General features: G+C 40.5%; 1 protein-coding gene across 2 annotated transcripts in view; it reads right to left on the reverse strand.

Annotated features, from left to right (window-relative positions):
• Window positions 1-514: 514 nt before the first annotated feature.
• The window catches only part of LOC138728966 (V-set domain containing T-cell activation inhibitor 1-like), a 32,893-nt gene continuing 17,021 nt past the window's right edge, over window positions 515-16,386 (reverse strand). For both annotated transcript variants that reach the window (XM_069872745.1, XM_069872736.1), the window contains 5 exons: window positions 10,689-10,772; window positions 10,241-10,293; window positions 5,433-5,777; window positions 4,227-4,262; window positions 515-1,424 (listed from right to left, as the gene is read on the reverse strand). In XM_069872745.1, the coding sequence (XP_069728846.1) occupies window positions 1,321-1,424; window positions 4,227-4,262; window positions 5,433-5,777; window positions 10,241-10,293; window positions 10,689-10,696 (546 nt within the window). In that variant the 5' untranslated portion in view covers window positions 10,697-10,772 and the 3' untranslated portion in view covers window positions 515-1,320. The remainder of the gene's footprint in view (window positions 1,425-4,226; window positions 4,263-5,432; window positions 5,778-10,240; window positions 10,294-10,688; window positions 10,773-16,386) is intronic.

Raw genomic sequence — 16,386 nt, forward strand, 5'->3', positions numbered from 1 at the left:
CCTAAGTACCAACTGAGTTTCACTGCAGCAGCAGCACAGGCTGTGCATGGGATTTTGTGTCTCTTCCCCACCATGGGAAAGAGCCCTTTGTTAAGAAAGTTAAAGGTAACTATCTCCTTTACCTCAACACCATTTTAAGCTCTATTTTATTCTGTTCCCTTCCTTGAAAAACCAACACAGTCTTTCCTTTGAAAAGAGGATGGAACTGCTCCAAATCAAAATGACTTTATGTGCATCTTTATGAGTCATTTCCGTCTGCTTGAGCGCTCTGCCAGAAGGAGTGCGTTGCAGTTGCCGCTGTTCACCAGCCCGGGTGAATAGTTCTCCAGACACTTCTCAGTTCTCTAATAGTGTGGTCACAGCAGCTCTGGCCTGAAACTAAACTTCTGCACTTTCTTGATATTGTTGGTATACAGGAACCTTCCAGTCTTAGTTTTACACAGGACAGTTATGCTATGTTAATTGAACATTTCCAGAGCTAAACCTTTTTAATTTGCATAGGTATCATTTACAATTGTTCTGACCAGTTTTTAATTTTAAAAGTAGCAATGTCACAGTAATAATTTCTTATTGCACAGTTCTAGCTTAAGAATCCAGCTTTTGCATAAAGATCGTATTTACCTTGCCGTGTTTCATGACAAATGGAGTAAATACTGAATTCAGCCTTCTAAACCTTTTGGCTTATTTAGAAGTCAATTTTGTAATAATACATCACTTCCTTCTTCTATGTTGATGTTTTATGAACTTCCATCATCTTTCTTGGTCAGCTTCACCCTTCCGCTGAAGAAATACTACATTGCTTGTGGAAAAAAATGTTACTGATAACCCGTGAAGAGTGAAAAAGTTTCACAATGTTTCCATCCTTACATTTCACAAAACACCAGCATCTTCCTACTTCCAGTTTTTATCTGACACAGAGTATAATTACCCCTTTTCTTCCTTGCAGTTCTCTTGAAGAACAGCAGATGATATCTTCGGCAAAAGCTCTCACTAGGTTCAATTATAACGTGACCTTGTAGTTTTGTGAGTCATTAAAGCAAACCCACAAAATCCAAAATAAAAAGTTCATTCCGGCAGCACTAAAACTGGCTTCCAAGAAACAATGAAAAAGCAGACTTGCCACCTCCAGTTTTGCTGCCTTTGGCTTTGTGGAACACCAAAATGCAGGACGTAAACACCTAATGCTAGGTGTGTTTCAGCTAGGGGTGTTTTCTTCCACATGGCTCTGAAACAGTTCTCATGCTAACCCTTCAGAGCCGTTCTGCCCGGCAAGGTTTTCTGGTGAGGAGAACTCCCAAAAGAGAAGGTTGGTTTCTCCAGTTACAAGTGCCAAACCCCTAGCGTGACCAGCAGGTGGAAAGAGAGGGGAAGCATAGCCAGACATGGTGCATCTGCAAGGCTTCTCGAGGAAATCTGACTGTGTCCTGAAAATTTGAAAAAGAGAATGTCAGCATGTAACTGGTGGGTGGTCAAGAAGTGTTTTTGATGTTTGTGTGATATATTTCACGTGAATGACTCTATGGAAGATCGTTCGTAAAATCATGGGGATTTGGACTCATTTTCAAAGTTCTCCTTTGTGCATATATGTGTGCACTATCCAGAAAAAAACCAGTAACGAGGTACTGTGACAAATAATTTTTTCTCCTTCATAGAAAAGGTACAGTCAATCAGCAAAAATGAAGAGAACTTTCTTTTCTGAATGATTGAAAACACCTGTTTAAAATCTTGATAAAACAACAACAAATGAAAGAGTATAAATTACATTATCATTCTACCTTCTCAGGGCCTGAGGTTGTGATTAAGAGTCCATAAATAATGGTAAGAGGTATTAAAAGGTCTAGGCCACAGACACATAGGCTGTAGCAGCACTGCGTGCCTCTATTGGTATAGAAGCCACAGTGTAGACACGGGGCACAGATTACCCTTGCCACAGGTGGTACCTGCAACCTATGCTGGACATAGTACAGATGTAAAAAAAAGATTTTTGAACCACTGACTTAACCAGTAGAGAAATTTTTCTTAAAAGCCTTTAGATCCAAGTCTTTCTGTGGGAAGATCCAGCTGTATATTGTTTTCTATACCAGTTCTTAGGCAGTTCCTATTGCTGTGGTATCAGCTTTCAGTATGTTGCTGCAGTTAAGTTATCACTAGTAGGGTGCTTCCTCCTATTCCTAGAAGGAGTATGTAGTAGTAGCATGTAAAGAGCAAGTAAATATTGGGTAGTCTCTTTGACATAACTGTAGGGTTATAGCAAGTCTCCTGGCCTACTGTGACTCTTCCAGGCCTAGGCAAATTCATTTCTCTCAGGAAAAAAATTAAAACAGGTTTTGATTGATCTAGAAAGAGTCTTTCAAGAAACCCAGAATGACAGTAAAATTAGGCTCTTTAAAATAATAAGGAAAAAACGTCAATCCAGCAAATAAGCAAACAGAAAGGATGCAGAGGTGAAATAGAAAAGAACTGTTTCTGTTTTATATAAAAATAATAAATATATGCCAATCTGGTTATGATGGTTACGAAGTGTGAGAACTATTTCTGCATCTGTGTCTTTGTTCTCACGAGGTCATTTAACCTTCCTAAGTCCTTTCCAAAATAACAACTAATACAAAACAGATTCTACCTCCCTTTCTTAAGAAATTGCTGAAAATAAAAAAATGGCAGATGTGGCTGATGATTTTCTTCAAAAAAGAGAAATGATAGTTAAAGATTATTTTCTTTAAAAGGAATTGACAGCAGGAAATACCTTTTCCTTTTTTGCAAAAAATTATGTTTAAATAATTAAGCTTTTGTTCTTTTCTCCATCTCCAAGCTCCTCAAAATCCAGCAGTGCAAGAACCTTCATGCGTCTAAAGTGTATGATTCAGTTTGTTCTCCTGTAGCAAAACTGAAACACTGCCCCTTGTCCCAATCACTTTTTAATTTTCAGTGACAATACCTTTCCATGGTAAGAAATAGTTTATATTGAGAAAAAGTTTTTGACTGAGTCAAATGTCTTTTCTACTATCTCCTTTAAGTACAGTCTAGTTACCTTTTGGTTGTGAGAAACTTCCATTGTTGACTGCATTCAAAAGTTTGGCCCTTGATAATTTCTTATATCTCGTGGAAGGTAATGGCTATGGATATTCTAGCTCATGTTCTCTTTGCTTTTATAATGTTATATTCTGGTGCTGTGTCACTGATACATGTGATAGCATATTGAATTTAACTTCATATTTTTTTAAGACCTTTCAGCCAGATTTAGGAGCTATCTTAGGCCTAAAAAGGATATTTCCTTTAATTTTTCAAGTTGTTTATTGCTCATGAAGTACAGAGCTGATTTCTTCTGTGTGGTCATGGGATGAAACACTGAAACTTTTATTTTCCTTAGTTTCTATTTGATTTTATTGCTGCTTAATCTGGCTGTAACCTAGTGCATTGTATTGTGGCTGAACTTACTCTGTTAACTGTAATGTAATTGTTGTTGTGTAATGGATTATATCTTTCAGGTACAGTGAGTAAGATACAAATTGCAGCTATTGATTTTTACATGACAAAATGTTACAGGTTTGATACCAGTTGATGATTTTGTAGAGCTAGTAAGAATAATTTGGCTTACAAGCAGGATTTTTACAGGAGAATTTACTGACACAGAGCTGAACAGTCTTTCTGAATTGCATTCACTCCAAAAGTGTTTACAAATGCCTGTAACGTAAGTAGTTCTCCATAATGATTAAACCTAGACATTAGCATCTGCACTATAATTTCTAATTGCCTTTGGATGAGATCTACCTTAATTTTCCCAGAAGAGCTTATGTAGAGTTATTAATCATGCATTTTTAGAATATTTATTACCTTATTTACCCCAAAGGACTCCTCTCCAAATCTATTATCTGGTAGTTCATTCATACTGAGGTAATTTACAAAGGCCTTAACTCCCAGAACCAAATAGCTTTCATGTTGCTTGCTTTTAATTGATTTTTATGATGCCCATAATGGTGAGTAGCTTTATGGATTAGTGACTACTGGCACTTCATTGTTCTTCTTTCTGGGGTCTAGGTCTGTCTTAGTGGTGGGGGTATTTTTCCCTGTCTGGGATGGCTACATTTTACTAGACTTAGTAAAAGAGAACAAGTACCATAGATCTATTGGAATTTCTTTATGTAGCATATTTTACCAATCTTCCAAATTCAAGTTAAAGCACTGGATAATCACTTAAACCCTTATCAGTTTAAGCAGTATTGCCTTACCAGAAGGAGAAGGTGCTTCCTCAGTGCTAGATGGAGCTGGAAAAAGACACAATAATCAAAGTTATTTATTTAAGCAAGAATAGAAAGAGTACTAACAACTAATCTAAGGATTACTGTTTTTTTCTGAGAAAGAATACATTCATTAAATAAATTGAAAGTTTAAATATGATCACAGAATTAAATCAGAGTAAAAGATACTTTGCTGCTCTCAAAAATGAGATAATGAAAAAATTTTGATTCTGCATTTTCAAAACATTTTTTTTCATTTTGAAAACTGCAAACCAGTTCAGGTTGAAGTTTTCTGGACCAATGCATTTCACTTCACATTTCAAAAAATTTTTTTTTCTTGTGTGAATGATGTGCATTAAAACAAAAGATTTTAAAGGGTTTATATTACTTGAAAATTAACTTTTTCTTTTCTATTTTAAGCCAAAATAATTGTGTGTTGACCATAATGAAAGTTTCCAGATGATTTATTCAAGCAAGACCATAAAAATATTATTTTCTTTGTATTCGCTTGCATCCCCCTTTTTCAATTTCATTTTTCATTTGGGCAGCTGTTCATACTCAATTCCATTGGCCATGCTTGTAGGTGATTCAAACATGTTAGCTCAGTTGTTTGGCATTATTCAAGCATGTGCTATAGTCTCACTTATTTTTCTAAGGAAGGAAACTAATAATTCTTGTTGCAAGTGCCCAGCCTTGTCACCAGATCCAGGTCTTTAAGGGAAAAGGTAATTCGCAACTGCCTGTCTTTCATCTGAAAGGACACGGCCTGGGCTTTGAACCAGTTACTAGGGATGAAACTAATGCTGCTTCACAGAGCCAAGTGCAAACAATGAAATAAACTCTCCCATTCCTCTAGGACAAAGTGGATCCAGGACTGTAAAAAACTATAAATGGCCAAACACTTAAAAGTTGGGGAGACATTATTACTCATTAATGTCGCCTGCAAAGGGAATGGCATCTTGCCTCCAGAAGTCCTGCTACTTCTGTGGATGTGCTTTGCTGAAGCATAACGAAGATGTATTTTTTCCCCCTTCTCATTTCTTAGCCTTCCCAGAAAAGCAAGGAATAGAGTGAAAACGAGTGAAGACGTTCTTTAAAAATTGAAGTTGTCCTAATCAATGGCCATATATAGCTTGTCAGCAAGAAATTCTGCCCTCAAATCCCTCTCTCTGGACTAAAAAAAAAAAAAAGTCCTACCTGACACAATGAGATTAATTTTTGATTTCTGTGTTTTGTTGGGATGATCCCCAGTCTGTTTGTAGATGCAAGTATATACAGCTGCATCCTGTAACTGGATGTTGGAGAGCTTTAAGGAAAAGTTGCCGTGCTCCATCTGATCCAAAAAAAGACTAGTTCTGCCATGGTAATGTTCGTCCTGTCTCTCAAGTGAATCCTGCCCATTGTGGAAAAAGTGCACTATGACAGATCCTATCTGCCAGTAGAGCATTGACTTGGAAAGGGCCAGTTCTCCAGGAGAGGTGGTGGTGCAAGGCAAAACGACAGTTTCTCCAACAAATGCACGGCGTGTTGTGTCTAGTTGACCTGGAATAAAGAACAACTTTCTCAGCGTGCAACAGAGCTGGGCATACACAATTTGCCTTCATTTCATTATCATTATTGCCTCTCTTTTTCCCCACTTCTTCTGCCTATGTTCTCCTGCTCCCAGCCAAGCAGGAGGCAACGTGTGCTATGCCAGGACTGAGGACCCTGGGTGCTCAGTGCCCAGCCAGCTGTGCAGAAGGAGAGATGTTGCTGTGGGCAAGTTGCCTTCACTTTGTCAGTATGGATGCTGCTTGAATTCATCTCCTTAGCTGGTGATTTCCCTCCCGCCTTCTGGGGATCTTAGTCTTTGAGATGAAGTGTCAGGTTTGATTTTAATTAATCGGTCATTTCACAAGGGGAGAAGAGGATGCAGAGATGTGAAGATGGGCAGACATGATTAAGCAAGTTTTAGTTTTGTAGGAAGTCTGGCTGAAAAAAGGAGAAGCATCCAACCTGGTTATTCTGTGATTCTGTGATTCTGTGATTCTGTTACATCAGCAAGAGAAAAGTCCTGGATGAGTATGGTTTCCCCCAGCTCCCATTGCTTACCTATTGGATTGTGCCTCCCAATTTGTAAATAATGTGGTAGAGGCCCCTGTTTCCCTTCTGCAACATCTTGCAGAGAGTCTGACAGAACAGGGCATTTTTCTGCAGGAAAACTCTTACTAGATCGTGGTGTTACGTTTTCTACGGGAGGACTGGATTATGGAAGAAAGTTTGAAGGTTTCTGTGCATTTATAAATTATAAATTATATATACATATATACAATTTATATATACATATATAAATTATAGACAACTATAGACAACTAGGTATTTTCAGCAAAAAATGCGGTCTTAGATTAACTCTTTGACCAAAACTGTTTAATAAAATGATTTTATAAATTAAAAAGCAGATGAATTAATTTGAATGGAAAGCTCATCCGCAGCAGGGAACAGAAAAAAAGCAGCTTGAGTCTGCAACTGTGCCAAGAAGAAAAGCTGAAATTCACTGTGCAACAACTCAACCTGTTTTCATGGCGAGCATTCTGTGAAGCATAAGGGGTAAGTGATCAGACTAAATACAGAAATAAATGTTCTCGGTCACATTGTGGTCGTTCCTGTGTTCTAGGCCTGCACCAGCTCTGTGCATGTGTTAGGCTAAAGACCAAAGAGAGTCCCAGTGCTCCCTTAAAATCACTAACATCAGTCAGGGCTCAGCATTTCACAGGCTTGGGCCTCTGTTTCCGTATTAATCAGCATTTGGTTTGAGGCTCGTTTGGTGTTACATTGAGGTGCTGAGGGGCATGGCTTAGTGATTGATAGGAATGGTTGGACTCAATGATCCTGTGGGTCTTTTCCAACCTAGTGATTCTGTGGTTCTGATTGTGTCCATCCAGACAGACATGAAAGCTGAAGAAGTATAATTCCAAAAGCTAAATTCCCGATCCCGGTAAGTGTCTTTGATTATTACTCTGTCACCAAATATCTGCTTTCCTCAAGTTTTCAGATTTTTCATTTCAAAATCTCAGTCCACTTTTGCCCAACAATATAAACCTTTAGCTGAAAAGGGATGAGCTCTCCACACAGTTAAGTGGAGCTTCCTTCCACTGATAGCCAGAAATAGCACCGGAGAGATGTATTTTCAGCTAAATGTGCATCAGTCACTGACCAAGTTTTGCTTATCAAGGAGAACCCGAATTACAACAGTATCCAAACAATGGTCTTATTTTATTTATAGTACAGCCTGGCCTCCACAGTACTGTACCTGCGCTGCCATGGCCTGTATGATCCTACACTCCCCAAGGAGACTGCCTGAGCCCTGCAATTGGTGACATACCCAGGCCATTAGCTGTACCCAGCACAGCTAGAAGGACACCACCAGCTGAGGAAGGGCAAGGAGTGGAGGAAGCTGCCTGAGAGCCACCCCTGAGCTGTTTGGGTCTGGGGAAGCTGAGTAGAACTCTGCTCAGCAGAGTCTTTCTGAGGCAAGGCCACATCTGAAAGCAGACTGCGGTTATGGCTGACCGTGGGTTAACTATCCACAGCACAGAGATTAGTGTGCCTGACGCTGCTACAGGTGTTTTGTGAGACCTGCAAGAAGTGAGTCTCCAGAAGAGCTTTCTGGTGGGAAAAGTCCTGTCCTGAGGATGCCATTAGGAGAGAGAGTGGTTGCAATGTATGATGTTGCACATAGATGAAGAAAAGATAATCCTGAAATAAACAAAACTTGTAGCTCCATTCAGAAAAATGGACAATAAGCGTTTGTTTGATGAACAAAAGAGGGAGAGAGAGGGTTAGTCCTATCTTCTGATTGCTGTCACTTGTAAATTTGATACTGGTTTTAGAAGTGCATGTATCTACTCTTCAGCTTTTTATTCTACTTCTAAAGATGAAGAACAGTGGTGCCCAGCATAGTAGTTCCTTTCCTGCATGGTATGGTGTACAAACCTTGTAATGCTTGTGATGACTCCATAAAAGCCCGTCCCACTTCATGCTGCTTTCAGCTGGTAAAACCAGCACAGCAGGAGGCAAAAAAAAAGGAGGTATTGCTGAAGTTGCCTGGGACAAGAGCAAGTGACTGAAATCTGGCTATAACAAGTTATTTAACAGAGCCTACAACTGCATGAGGTCTTTTGTAGGTGGGAAGAACAGAGTCTGGGTACAAGTCAAATAAGTGCCTTTACGGAAGCCAGTCTTGAGAAGAAGAGTAAAGCTATGCTGAAGACTTGTGATGTTGTGCTTCTTGCTGAGGCTATTGATGCATCAAGTGGTGTGGAAGCAGAATGCTTCCTGGCCAGAAGGCTGAAGCACCATGAACAGTGGGGATGGTGGCAGCTGCTGCTGGTGTATACAAATAGTGTTCATCCAATCTACTTGGTAAGCTTTGCACGTGGAAGGTGCCTTTCTTTACCTTGGTAAAAATGCGTGTTGGTACACAGCTTTCACTTGGCAGCTGTAAGACTCAAATGTAAAGTAAGATGAGTTTGTTTTGTGGATATTTTTGGTTTTAAGTAGTTTTAAGTGTTGCCCAAATGTTTAATATTATTAAGGTGAAGTTGAGCGTGCAAATTTAATGGATCTGTAAGGTTCCTTTAATGAGAAAACACTGCCACTTCAGTATCCAGACTGTGGTGCAAGGAAGCTCAAAAAGACTGGGCTTTTTGTTTCTCCCCCCTTTCTCCCCCTATCTAGGGTAATAGTCTTTGCTTATGAGTTATGTATCGCTTATACCAGAGGAATCTGGGATCTAGTAGGTGATCTGGAGTTTATGCCTTGTGGAAAAGGGCTTGGAAAAGGAGAGGTCTTGAGAACATCTCAAGTTCACTGTGGCAATACTAGCACAGTTCTGATAGCAGACGAAGTAGCTTAATAGTGGAAGTAATAGGTGAAGCAGAAAAGTGTTCCAGTGTTAGAAACAAGGCAACAGGGAATTTCTTGTGTTTCTGAGTACTTATGAGCTCAAACTGAAACATGTTATGCTGACAAGAGGATGATTGCTTCCAGGCTCGTTTCTTACCTACATGTATAAGTATTTTGGGATGAGTAGGGAGCTGTTTGCAATACTAGTGTAAATACTCAGAATACTGAACTTAAATTCCCTTATTATGAGGGTTTGGGGAGCGGGAAGACAGTCAAAGGGTTGTCACTTAGATGGCTTACAGGTGCAGTCAGCTACTGAAAGAGTACATCTGGAGTGGCAATAGACTTTCCACACTGTTCTGTGGAGAAGCCTGAAAATTTTCTCTAAAAATATCGGTTGTGCTTCCAGAAGAGAGTTGGAGACTGGTTCCAGATGAAGTGGAACTCCTGGACCATGGCCATGCCTGGTGAAAGTGAAGCTTTTCTTGGCAAACAAAGGAGTCTTGACCACACACAGGTCTTAGTATTGATGGATTTAATCTTCAGACAAAGAAATTACAAGGAGTTGCCTGTGCAGCTTATAGAACCCCCGCACCGGCTCATACTAATGTATCCCTTTCATAGGGAAGATCATATCTAATCTGCATACGTCAGCTCTGCTAGAACTTGGCAGGGCATGTGCAACGATTCAGGGAGAGACACTGCTGCTGGGCTCCGGTCCTTTCACTTATCTGGTTATGCCTGTAGTGACCCCAGCAACTTGGTGAGTTCAAACTCATCAAAACCAGATGCTAAACTGTTGAGGGTTGTAAAGGATGTGATTCCCAGTCATCCTTAATGTTATGGTAATAGTAGAGTATTTTGAAAGCTGTGGGCAGGATGAACTTTATAGATACATATTTGTGGGCCCGAAACACCTTAACCTTGACACCACTTCCTTCAGATATAGAGGTTTATCTGAAGGTTATTATTTGTACTTGCAAACCTTGGACTGTGATGGAATATATTCAACACAAAGCATTTATTTGTCTTGTTTTGCTCCAAGACTTTCAGTTTGCAGTTTGTGTATTCACATATAAGTACTTCTACAAATTCCTAGATGTGTATTATAGCATATTTACCTCTGTGCAGAGATGCAAACAGTAAGCAGGCAACCATCCAGAGAGCAGTCTCCCTAATAAAGTGAGAGAGAGAGAAATGCCAAATGCTTTGTTACAGTGCTGGAGCAGAGATCAAAGACCTTTCCTCTGGCATAATTTATGCCCTGTTACACAACTCATCTGTGAGAAGAATTTGGATATGAAGCTGGGTGTGTTAGAAACTCTATTTGGCATGGATTGTATGTCCTGCCTGTAGGCCTGAGGTTTCTCAATGGCTGTTAAATGGATGGGGCTTCAGTCGCAAACACTGGACCCATGCCTCTTGCTTGTGTTCTCATGTGGACAAAATTGTGTATATGTAGCCCTAATTTGCTCTTGAGATCACTTTCTGTTGGTAATTAAATGGAATTCCCTCTCCCCTCCCCCCCAAATTTCAGCTGCTTTGCAACACAAGAAAAGCGTAGCTTACCATTTCATTTTTGTGTCTTCCCAGCCCTTGGGAATTCTCCCTTGTTGCAGACTTCACCAAACACTCCAGCTGCTACTTCTGTCTCTGGAAAATCAAAAGAGTGAAAGGCTCTTAATTTTTGTTGCCATAAGCATTTCTCCAGAAGGGGATAGTTTATTTATTAGTAATTCATTTGCTGTGGTTCAGTCTGTTTGTCACCCTGTGTGTATAATAAACACAGTATATTATATGTACTTTATATAATGCAGAGAGTGTATGCAATGGAGTGTATTTACACTCTAAATATTCTTACAAAACGCAGAGCATATTTATTTTCACAAGTAGTCTTAGACAAGCTGTGCACTGACTAGCCTTGAGCTTTCAACTCAGTGAAGGGATTCTTGTTCTATAGCCAGCTGAGATCAAAGAAGGTGGGGAAATCTAGTGGATATTGTGTTTATCAAGAAGGGTGTAGATGCTATCTCTCAAACTACCAAATACCACCCAAGCTGCCTTATCTACCAACAAAATACCTACAGCTAATACAGGTAAGAGGAAAAAGCTGTTTAGAAGAGCTACTGCTTTGAGGACGCGATTAAATCAGGTAATTTTTCAAAGAGGAAAAACCAAAGAGGGTGTGCGTGTAGAAAGTAGGTTTTGGCCTTTCTCTCCCTGTCCTCATAGTATCTGGTAGCTTAAGGAGTACACATATCCAAGAGATTGTTCTTCCCTGGTGTGCTCCAGAGGTAATACTGACAGTGGAAATGGTGGTTTAGCCAAAGTCCTCTTCTGTTACCACCGAGGCAGCCCTGTCTGGGGAAGGTGCTGGTGCTGTTCTCCTGCCTGTTGCTCCTGGTGCAGTGGTGCTTCCTGGGGTGACCAAGGTCCAAGAGCTGCATTTCTGTGTTTCTCCTTCTCTCCTCGTGGCCAAGCCCTGGTTATGCTTCGTTTACCTTCCCCTTCCTGATACGTAATGTAAGGCATGTGCAATCTTTGGCTTCTTTGACATTAAAACCAGTGTGTCCTACATGTTTTTTACTAACTTCTCCCATGGTTGCCTCCCTGTTGTAATGGTTATTGTTTCAAGGAAGGGTATAAATTTATGCAAAGAGAGCTTATGTTTCCTTTCTGCCTGTCTCATGTAAATGATATTGAACAGATGGTCACTCTTATCTGCCTGATTAGTTTTTCATGGTGCCCCATGTAGTTTATCCTCCCTCTCTGCTTTGTACAGTTGTTCTACTCCATATAAGGCTGCTCTGCAAAAATACCAGGACAAAACTTATCCCATACACTGGCCTGGCACTGGTACAATAACGAGGTGGATCAGGAGGGACCAAGGCTCTGCACCAACTTGCTGATGGGCAGCAGGGAGGCCTTTTGCCAGACTGAAAGAGGGCAGTGTTGCAGCTGATTCTCTGTACTCACACTCTGTAGTGTAGTGGTGCTGTGACTGTGCCTATGTCCTCCACAGGTAAAGGAGGTCGTTATCTTTCCCTGTGCAGAAACACCTCAAAATCTGGGAGATGCCAGGTGTGTGTAAAGGTGCCATAGCAGCAGATGGGAATGACCGAAAAGTCAGAGCTCTTAGGAGTGATGTCATTCCTCTGAAGAGTCAGCCAGTTTGGATTCTGACTCAAGAACCATACAATTGTGCCTGTGTTTGCACCTCTGGCTTTGGCTGGCTCTCTCCCACAGAGTCCCTGTGGGGTGTCTGGTTCTCAGAAAAGCCCATAACGGAAGTCTTGCATCAGGGGAAGTGGAATCAGACCCGAAATACCAAATTGCATCCAAATTGCATGTGAATGTTAAGTGCTCTTGTCACCCACGTGCTTTTGTCACTTCCCTACTGAAGTTTAAACTTGCACATAAAGGAGGAACAAAGGAGGTTTTCTTTTAGGAAGCTGCATCTAACCACAGGGGCGCTTTAGAAATGACTAGCTGGAGCACCTAACCCTTAATTTAGCTTATACCACTGCTCTTTGTTCAGTTGAAATAACATTTCTTACTGTGATGTGCGGGCATATGATATAGGGGAAACAAAAATGTTTATACTGAGCTTCCAGAAAGATTGTTCTTGGTACACTAAAGGGGGGATCTGTTCTTGTCTGTGCAGTTCAGCTGGTGTAAGATGTTTTGGTCACCATGTGGATCAGCATTTAAAATAAAGAGTTTCTATTAGGTACTTAACTTTTTTTTTCCCTTTATTTTTTTTGAGTGCTGGCTTAAATGAAAAGGAAGTAGAGGAACTAACAACTTTTTTTCTTTGAATTTTTTTTTTAAATTTAGAAGTTGTTCCATTTGCTGTTCATTTTAATCTGACAAAGGAATTATTTAGGACTTATTTTTCAGAGTTGAAAACATTTAACTGAGTAAGGCTGTAGAATGAAGAATCACTTCCTGAAGAATTAAAATACTAATTTATAACTTTTTAACATGGTAACATACCTGAAATAGTTAAGGCATGCAATGTAATTAAAGCTTATGATTAAATTGTGAAACTCTGAACTTCTTGGAAATGTCTCTGTCATCCAACTCTTTTGTCACGTGTGTGAAGCCATTTACTGAACACATAAACTCAGCTTGCAATAAAATTAAATTGGTCAAATAGGCAAGTAACCAAATGTTTCCAAATGCCTACAAAATAGCAGGAATTTGTGTCCCAAATTAAAATGATTCATGCTGTATCTTTCCAGTGCAGGAGGGGTGAGGGTGAGAAAATGGCTAAGTGCTCCTGTTGAAAGCTTTACGCTCTTGGAGCACTAAAACTCTTCCTTTAAAATAAGTTAAGAAAATGATATTTTCCATAAGTGCTCTGTTAACCCTGGAAATAGCGTCGCTGTGGTATACTAAGGATGTCGCCCTGTGAACAGCTCTGTGGGTCAGGGATCTGTGAACTGAATATAAATAGAAGGATGGTGAGATGTTGTTATGTGATGATGATTTGAAGCAAGGTGCTGGGCAGGGAGGGAGATGCTGAGCTGGAACCCTTTTGACTTGGAGTAGGTACCTCTGTGTGGTTACTCCAAAGTAAATGGTTAAGAAGCTGTTGTGAATTAAGTGGACATGACAATTTGGATGTTATTTTGAAGGGAGGGTTGATCTGCTTGCCAGCTCTTCCACTTGTTTTGCCAACCTCCAGTACTGGCTGAGTAATGTAGGTAAAGCAGCTGGGCACTGAATGAATGGTGATAACCAGATGGGACTGGCACCAGCTGGGGAATTGCACTAGTAATTCTGAAAGGATTAGCCAGAAATCACCTAGCCTAGGAATGAAGGCCATTGCCAAGAAGGAAACGGCTTATTATGCACCTGGCAAAGCTTTGCAGCTTAGTCACTGATAGTTTCTTCAAGTGATTTCTCCCTGTCCTCCCTCTCCCCCTCCACTGTATGCCTTCAGCTTTGAGACCATATTTATGCTAGCGGACTGTTACAGAGGCTCATAGGAGGATGAGGAGACCTTTGTTCTCAACTCTGAAATCTTGAGAGCACCCTGAGCACAGAGGTGTCATCTTACTATTCCTTATCCACATCAATGTGATTTTCTGTAATTTCTTTAAATGCTTTCTTCTTATGTAGCCACATAGTCCTTCTACCCTTAAATAAAAGTTCATAGTTAGTAGAAAGTTAATCAGTGAGTTTGCAACTGGAAATTGCAGTCTGGCTCCTTAGAGAAAGTTCTTATGATGCAACAGTCTACTGAAACTGGGTAATTACTTCTGACCTTACCTGACAGCAACCTGTAAACAAAATGAGGCATCATTTAGAGACCTGTTGGGACATGTTGGTGTGTATCCAAAATCCTATCCTATTTTAGGGTTTTAGCTTTTGCAATAAATTACTCTAATTTGAAAATGATCTTCTGGATATTTGTGAGCAGTGGCAGGCAGTGTTTCCATATCTAACTGCTGTGATTCACACACTTGGGTCAAGTCTGTGGGAAGTAGTATCCTCTGCCTCCCGGGGGAATGCTTGGAGCTTCAGGCTGCAAAACATCCTGTGATGGCAGCCAAGTCTCGGTTTGGGGGATCCTTATCTTCAGGTGCACTGTATAAAACTTCATGCACTTACAAGGGTGGTTGATCTGGTTGTCATATTGTTTTAGCATAGTTTATAGCTGTTCAAGACTCCCTGAACTTGACCTTTTCTGCTGTGGACTGGAGAGTGGAGAATTCTGGCCATGCTCCCTCTCTTCCCTCACTGTGCTCCAGCTGCACCACCTATGCTGAGGAGGTGGCTGTACTGGCTTTAGGCTTGGTTGTTTCCCCATGCTGCTGGAATTTCCCATTGCTTACTTAAGCTTATCATGGGACACAGTTGGGCTCTGGGGACCGAGAGATTGTTATTAAATGCATGTCTAATCTGAAAAGTTATTCTTTTTCAGGGATGAATCATGAATCAGCAATGGTTCATAACTTGCTCCCAGCAGAAAGCTACACACCATACAGAGTACTGAGCAAGAACTTGCACACCTTCCACTGGCTTTGAATAAATAGTTTTGGTAAGGAGGAGTTTATTCACCCATATAGAAAAAAAAATATATAGGGTAAACAGAAATCGCAGTTTATATCTGGTCAGAGTTTCCAGGATTCAAACTCACAAACATCTGTCAAAAGGTTTTGGAGGAACACAGCAAAACTCACAATGTGTCTGGCCAAAACCAGAGTATGTAAGAGCTAGCACACTTGATAAACTAGAATGCTCAGCAAATTGGACTTTATTCTTGATTTCAGAATAACCTTTCTATTAGCTCTCACTAAATTGAAGTTTTTTGTGGCTTTGCAAAATGGGACTGGTTCTAAATGTGGCGTGTTTCATTTCAAGTTTTGGAAGGAAGGAAGCACGCTTTTGGTATGCAAGTGAGCAGAATTCAATGCTGATGAAATGATGCTATGGTCTTATGGGTAATTAGTGGTTTCATGTTATGTTTGGTCTGACTGAATTCTCAGGCAATCAAGATCTGTGCCATCCTTATTACCAGCTGTCATTTCTGACTAATTTTGTATCTGTCATCTACTTGGTTTGCTTGGGTGAAGGTCAATCCAGGGACTAGAAGGATGCCCGTACAGAGCTCCCAGAGGGACGTTATGTCACTGCTGGCTAGGGGTTGGTGTTAGGCAGCCTTGTAAGGCAACTGTCTGTAGTTTTCAGTTGTGGCCTCTCGCCCCATTTTCTTAAAACATGCTTTTTCCTCTATGTAATAACTTCTGTGCTAGATTTAGCCATTACATCTTTCAAGAGAACACTACTGCTGTGGACAATGGCAGGGAAATGCCTCTCATTTGCTTTGTTTCTGTGGGAAAGGGTCTTGACCTAGGGAGTGATTTCTGCCCTCTGAATCCCTACCAAGTGACCACAGCCCCATCTATCCCTGTCTTGCACACTGTAAGTCCTGCTGTGTTACCAGGTGCTGCAGATTTGATGCTGTCTGGGTGGAAGTTCAGGAGGCACAGCCTAAGCAGCAGTATCCTACTTGTTTCCCAGCCTCGTGCTTACCGGGTGAGACTTATTCCCTGTGACTACTGGTGTGTGGTACTCTCATGCCCTTTTATGAAATTGCTGAAGAGAAACCAAAAATTCATTGTTCCTTTTCTTAACATCTTTCTTACAGCTCCCCCAAAAGTTCCCCTTTTTCTTAATTCCTTTTTGCTCTTCTGAGAGTTTCCACTGCTCTTCATCTCCCTCTTCCAACATTTTTTTTTTTAATTCTTGATGAATA

Source organism: Phaenicophaeus curvirostris, chromosome 1 (genome assembly GCF_032191515.1).
Source record: "Phaenicophaeus curvirostris isolate KB17595 chromosome 1, BPBGC_Pcur_1.0, whole genome shotgun sequence".
NCBI classification, from domain to species: domain Eukaryota; kingdom Metazoa; phylum Chordata; class Aves; order Cuculiformes; family Cuculidae; genus Phaenicophaeus; species Phaenicophaeus curvirostris.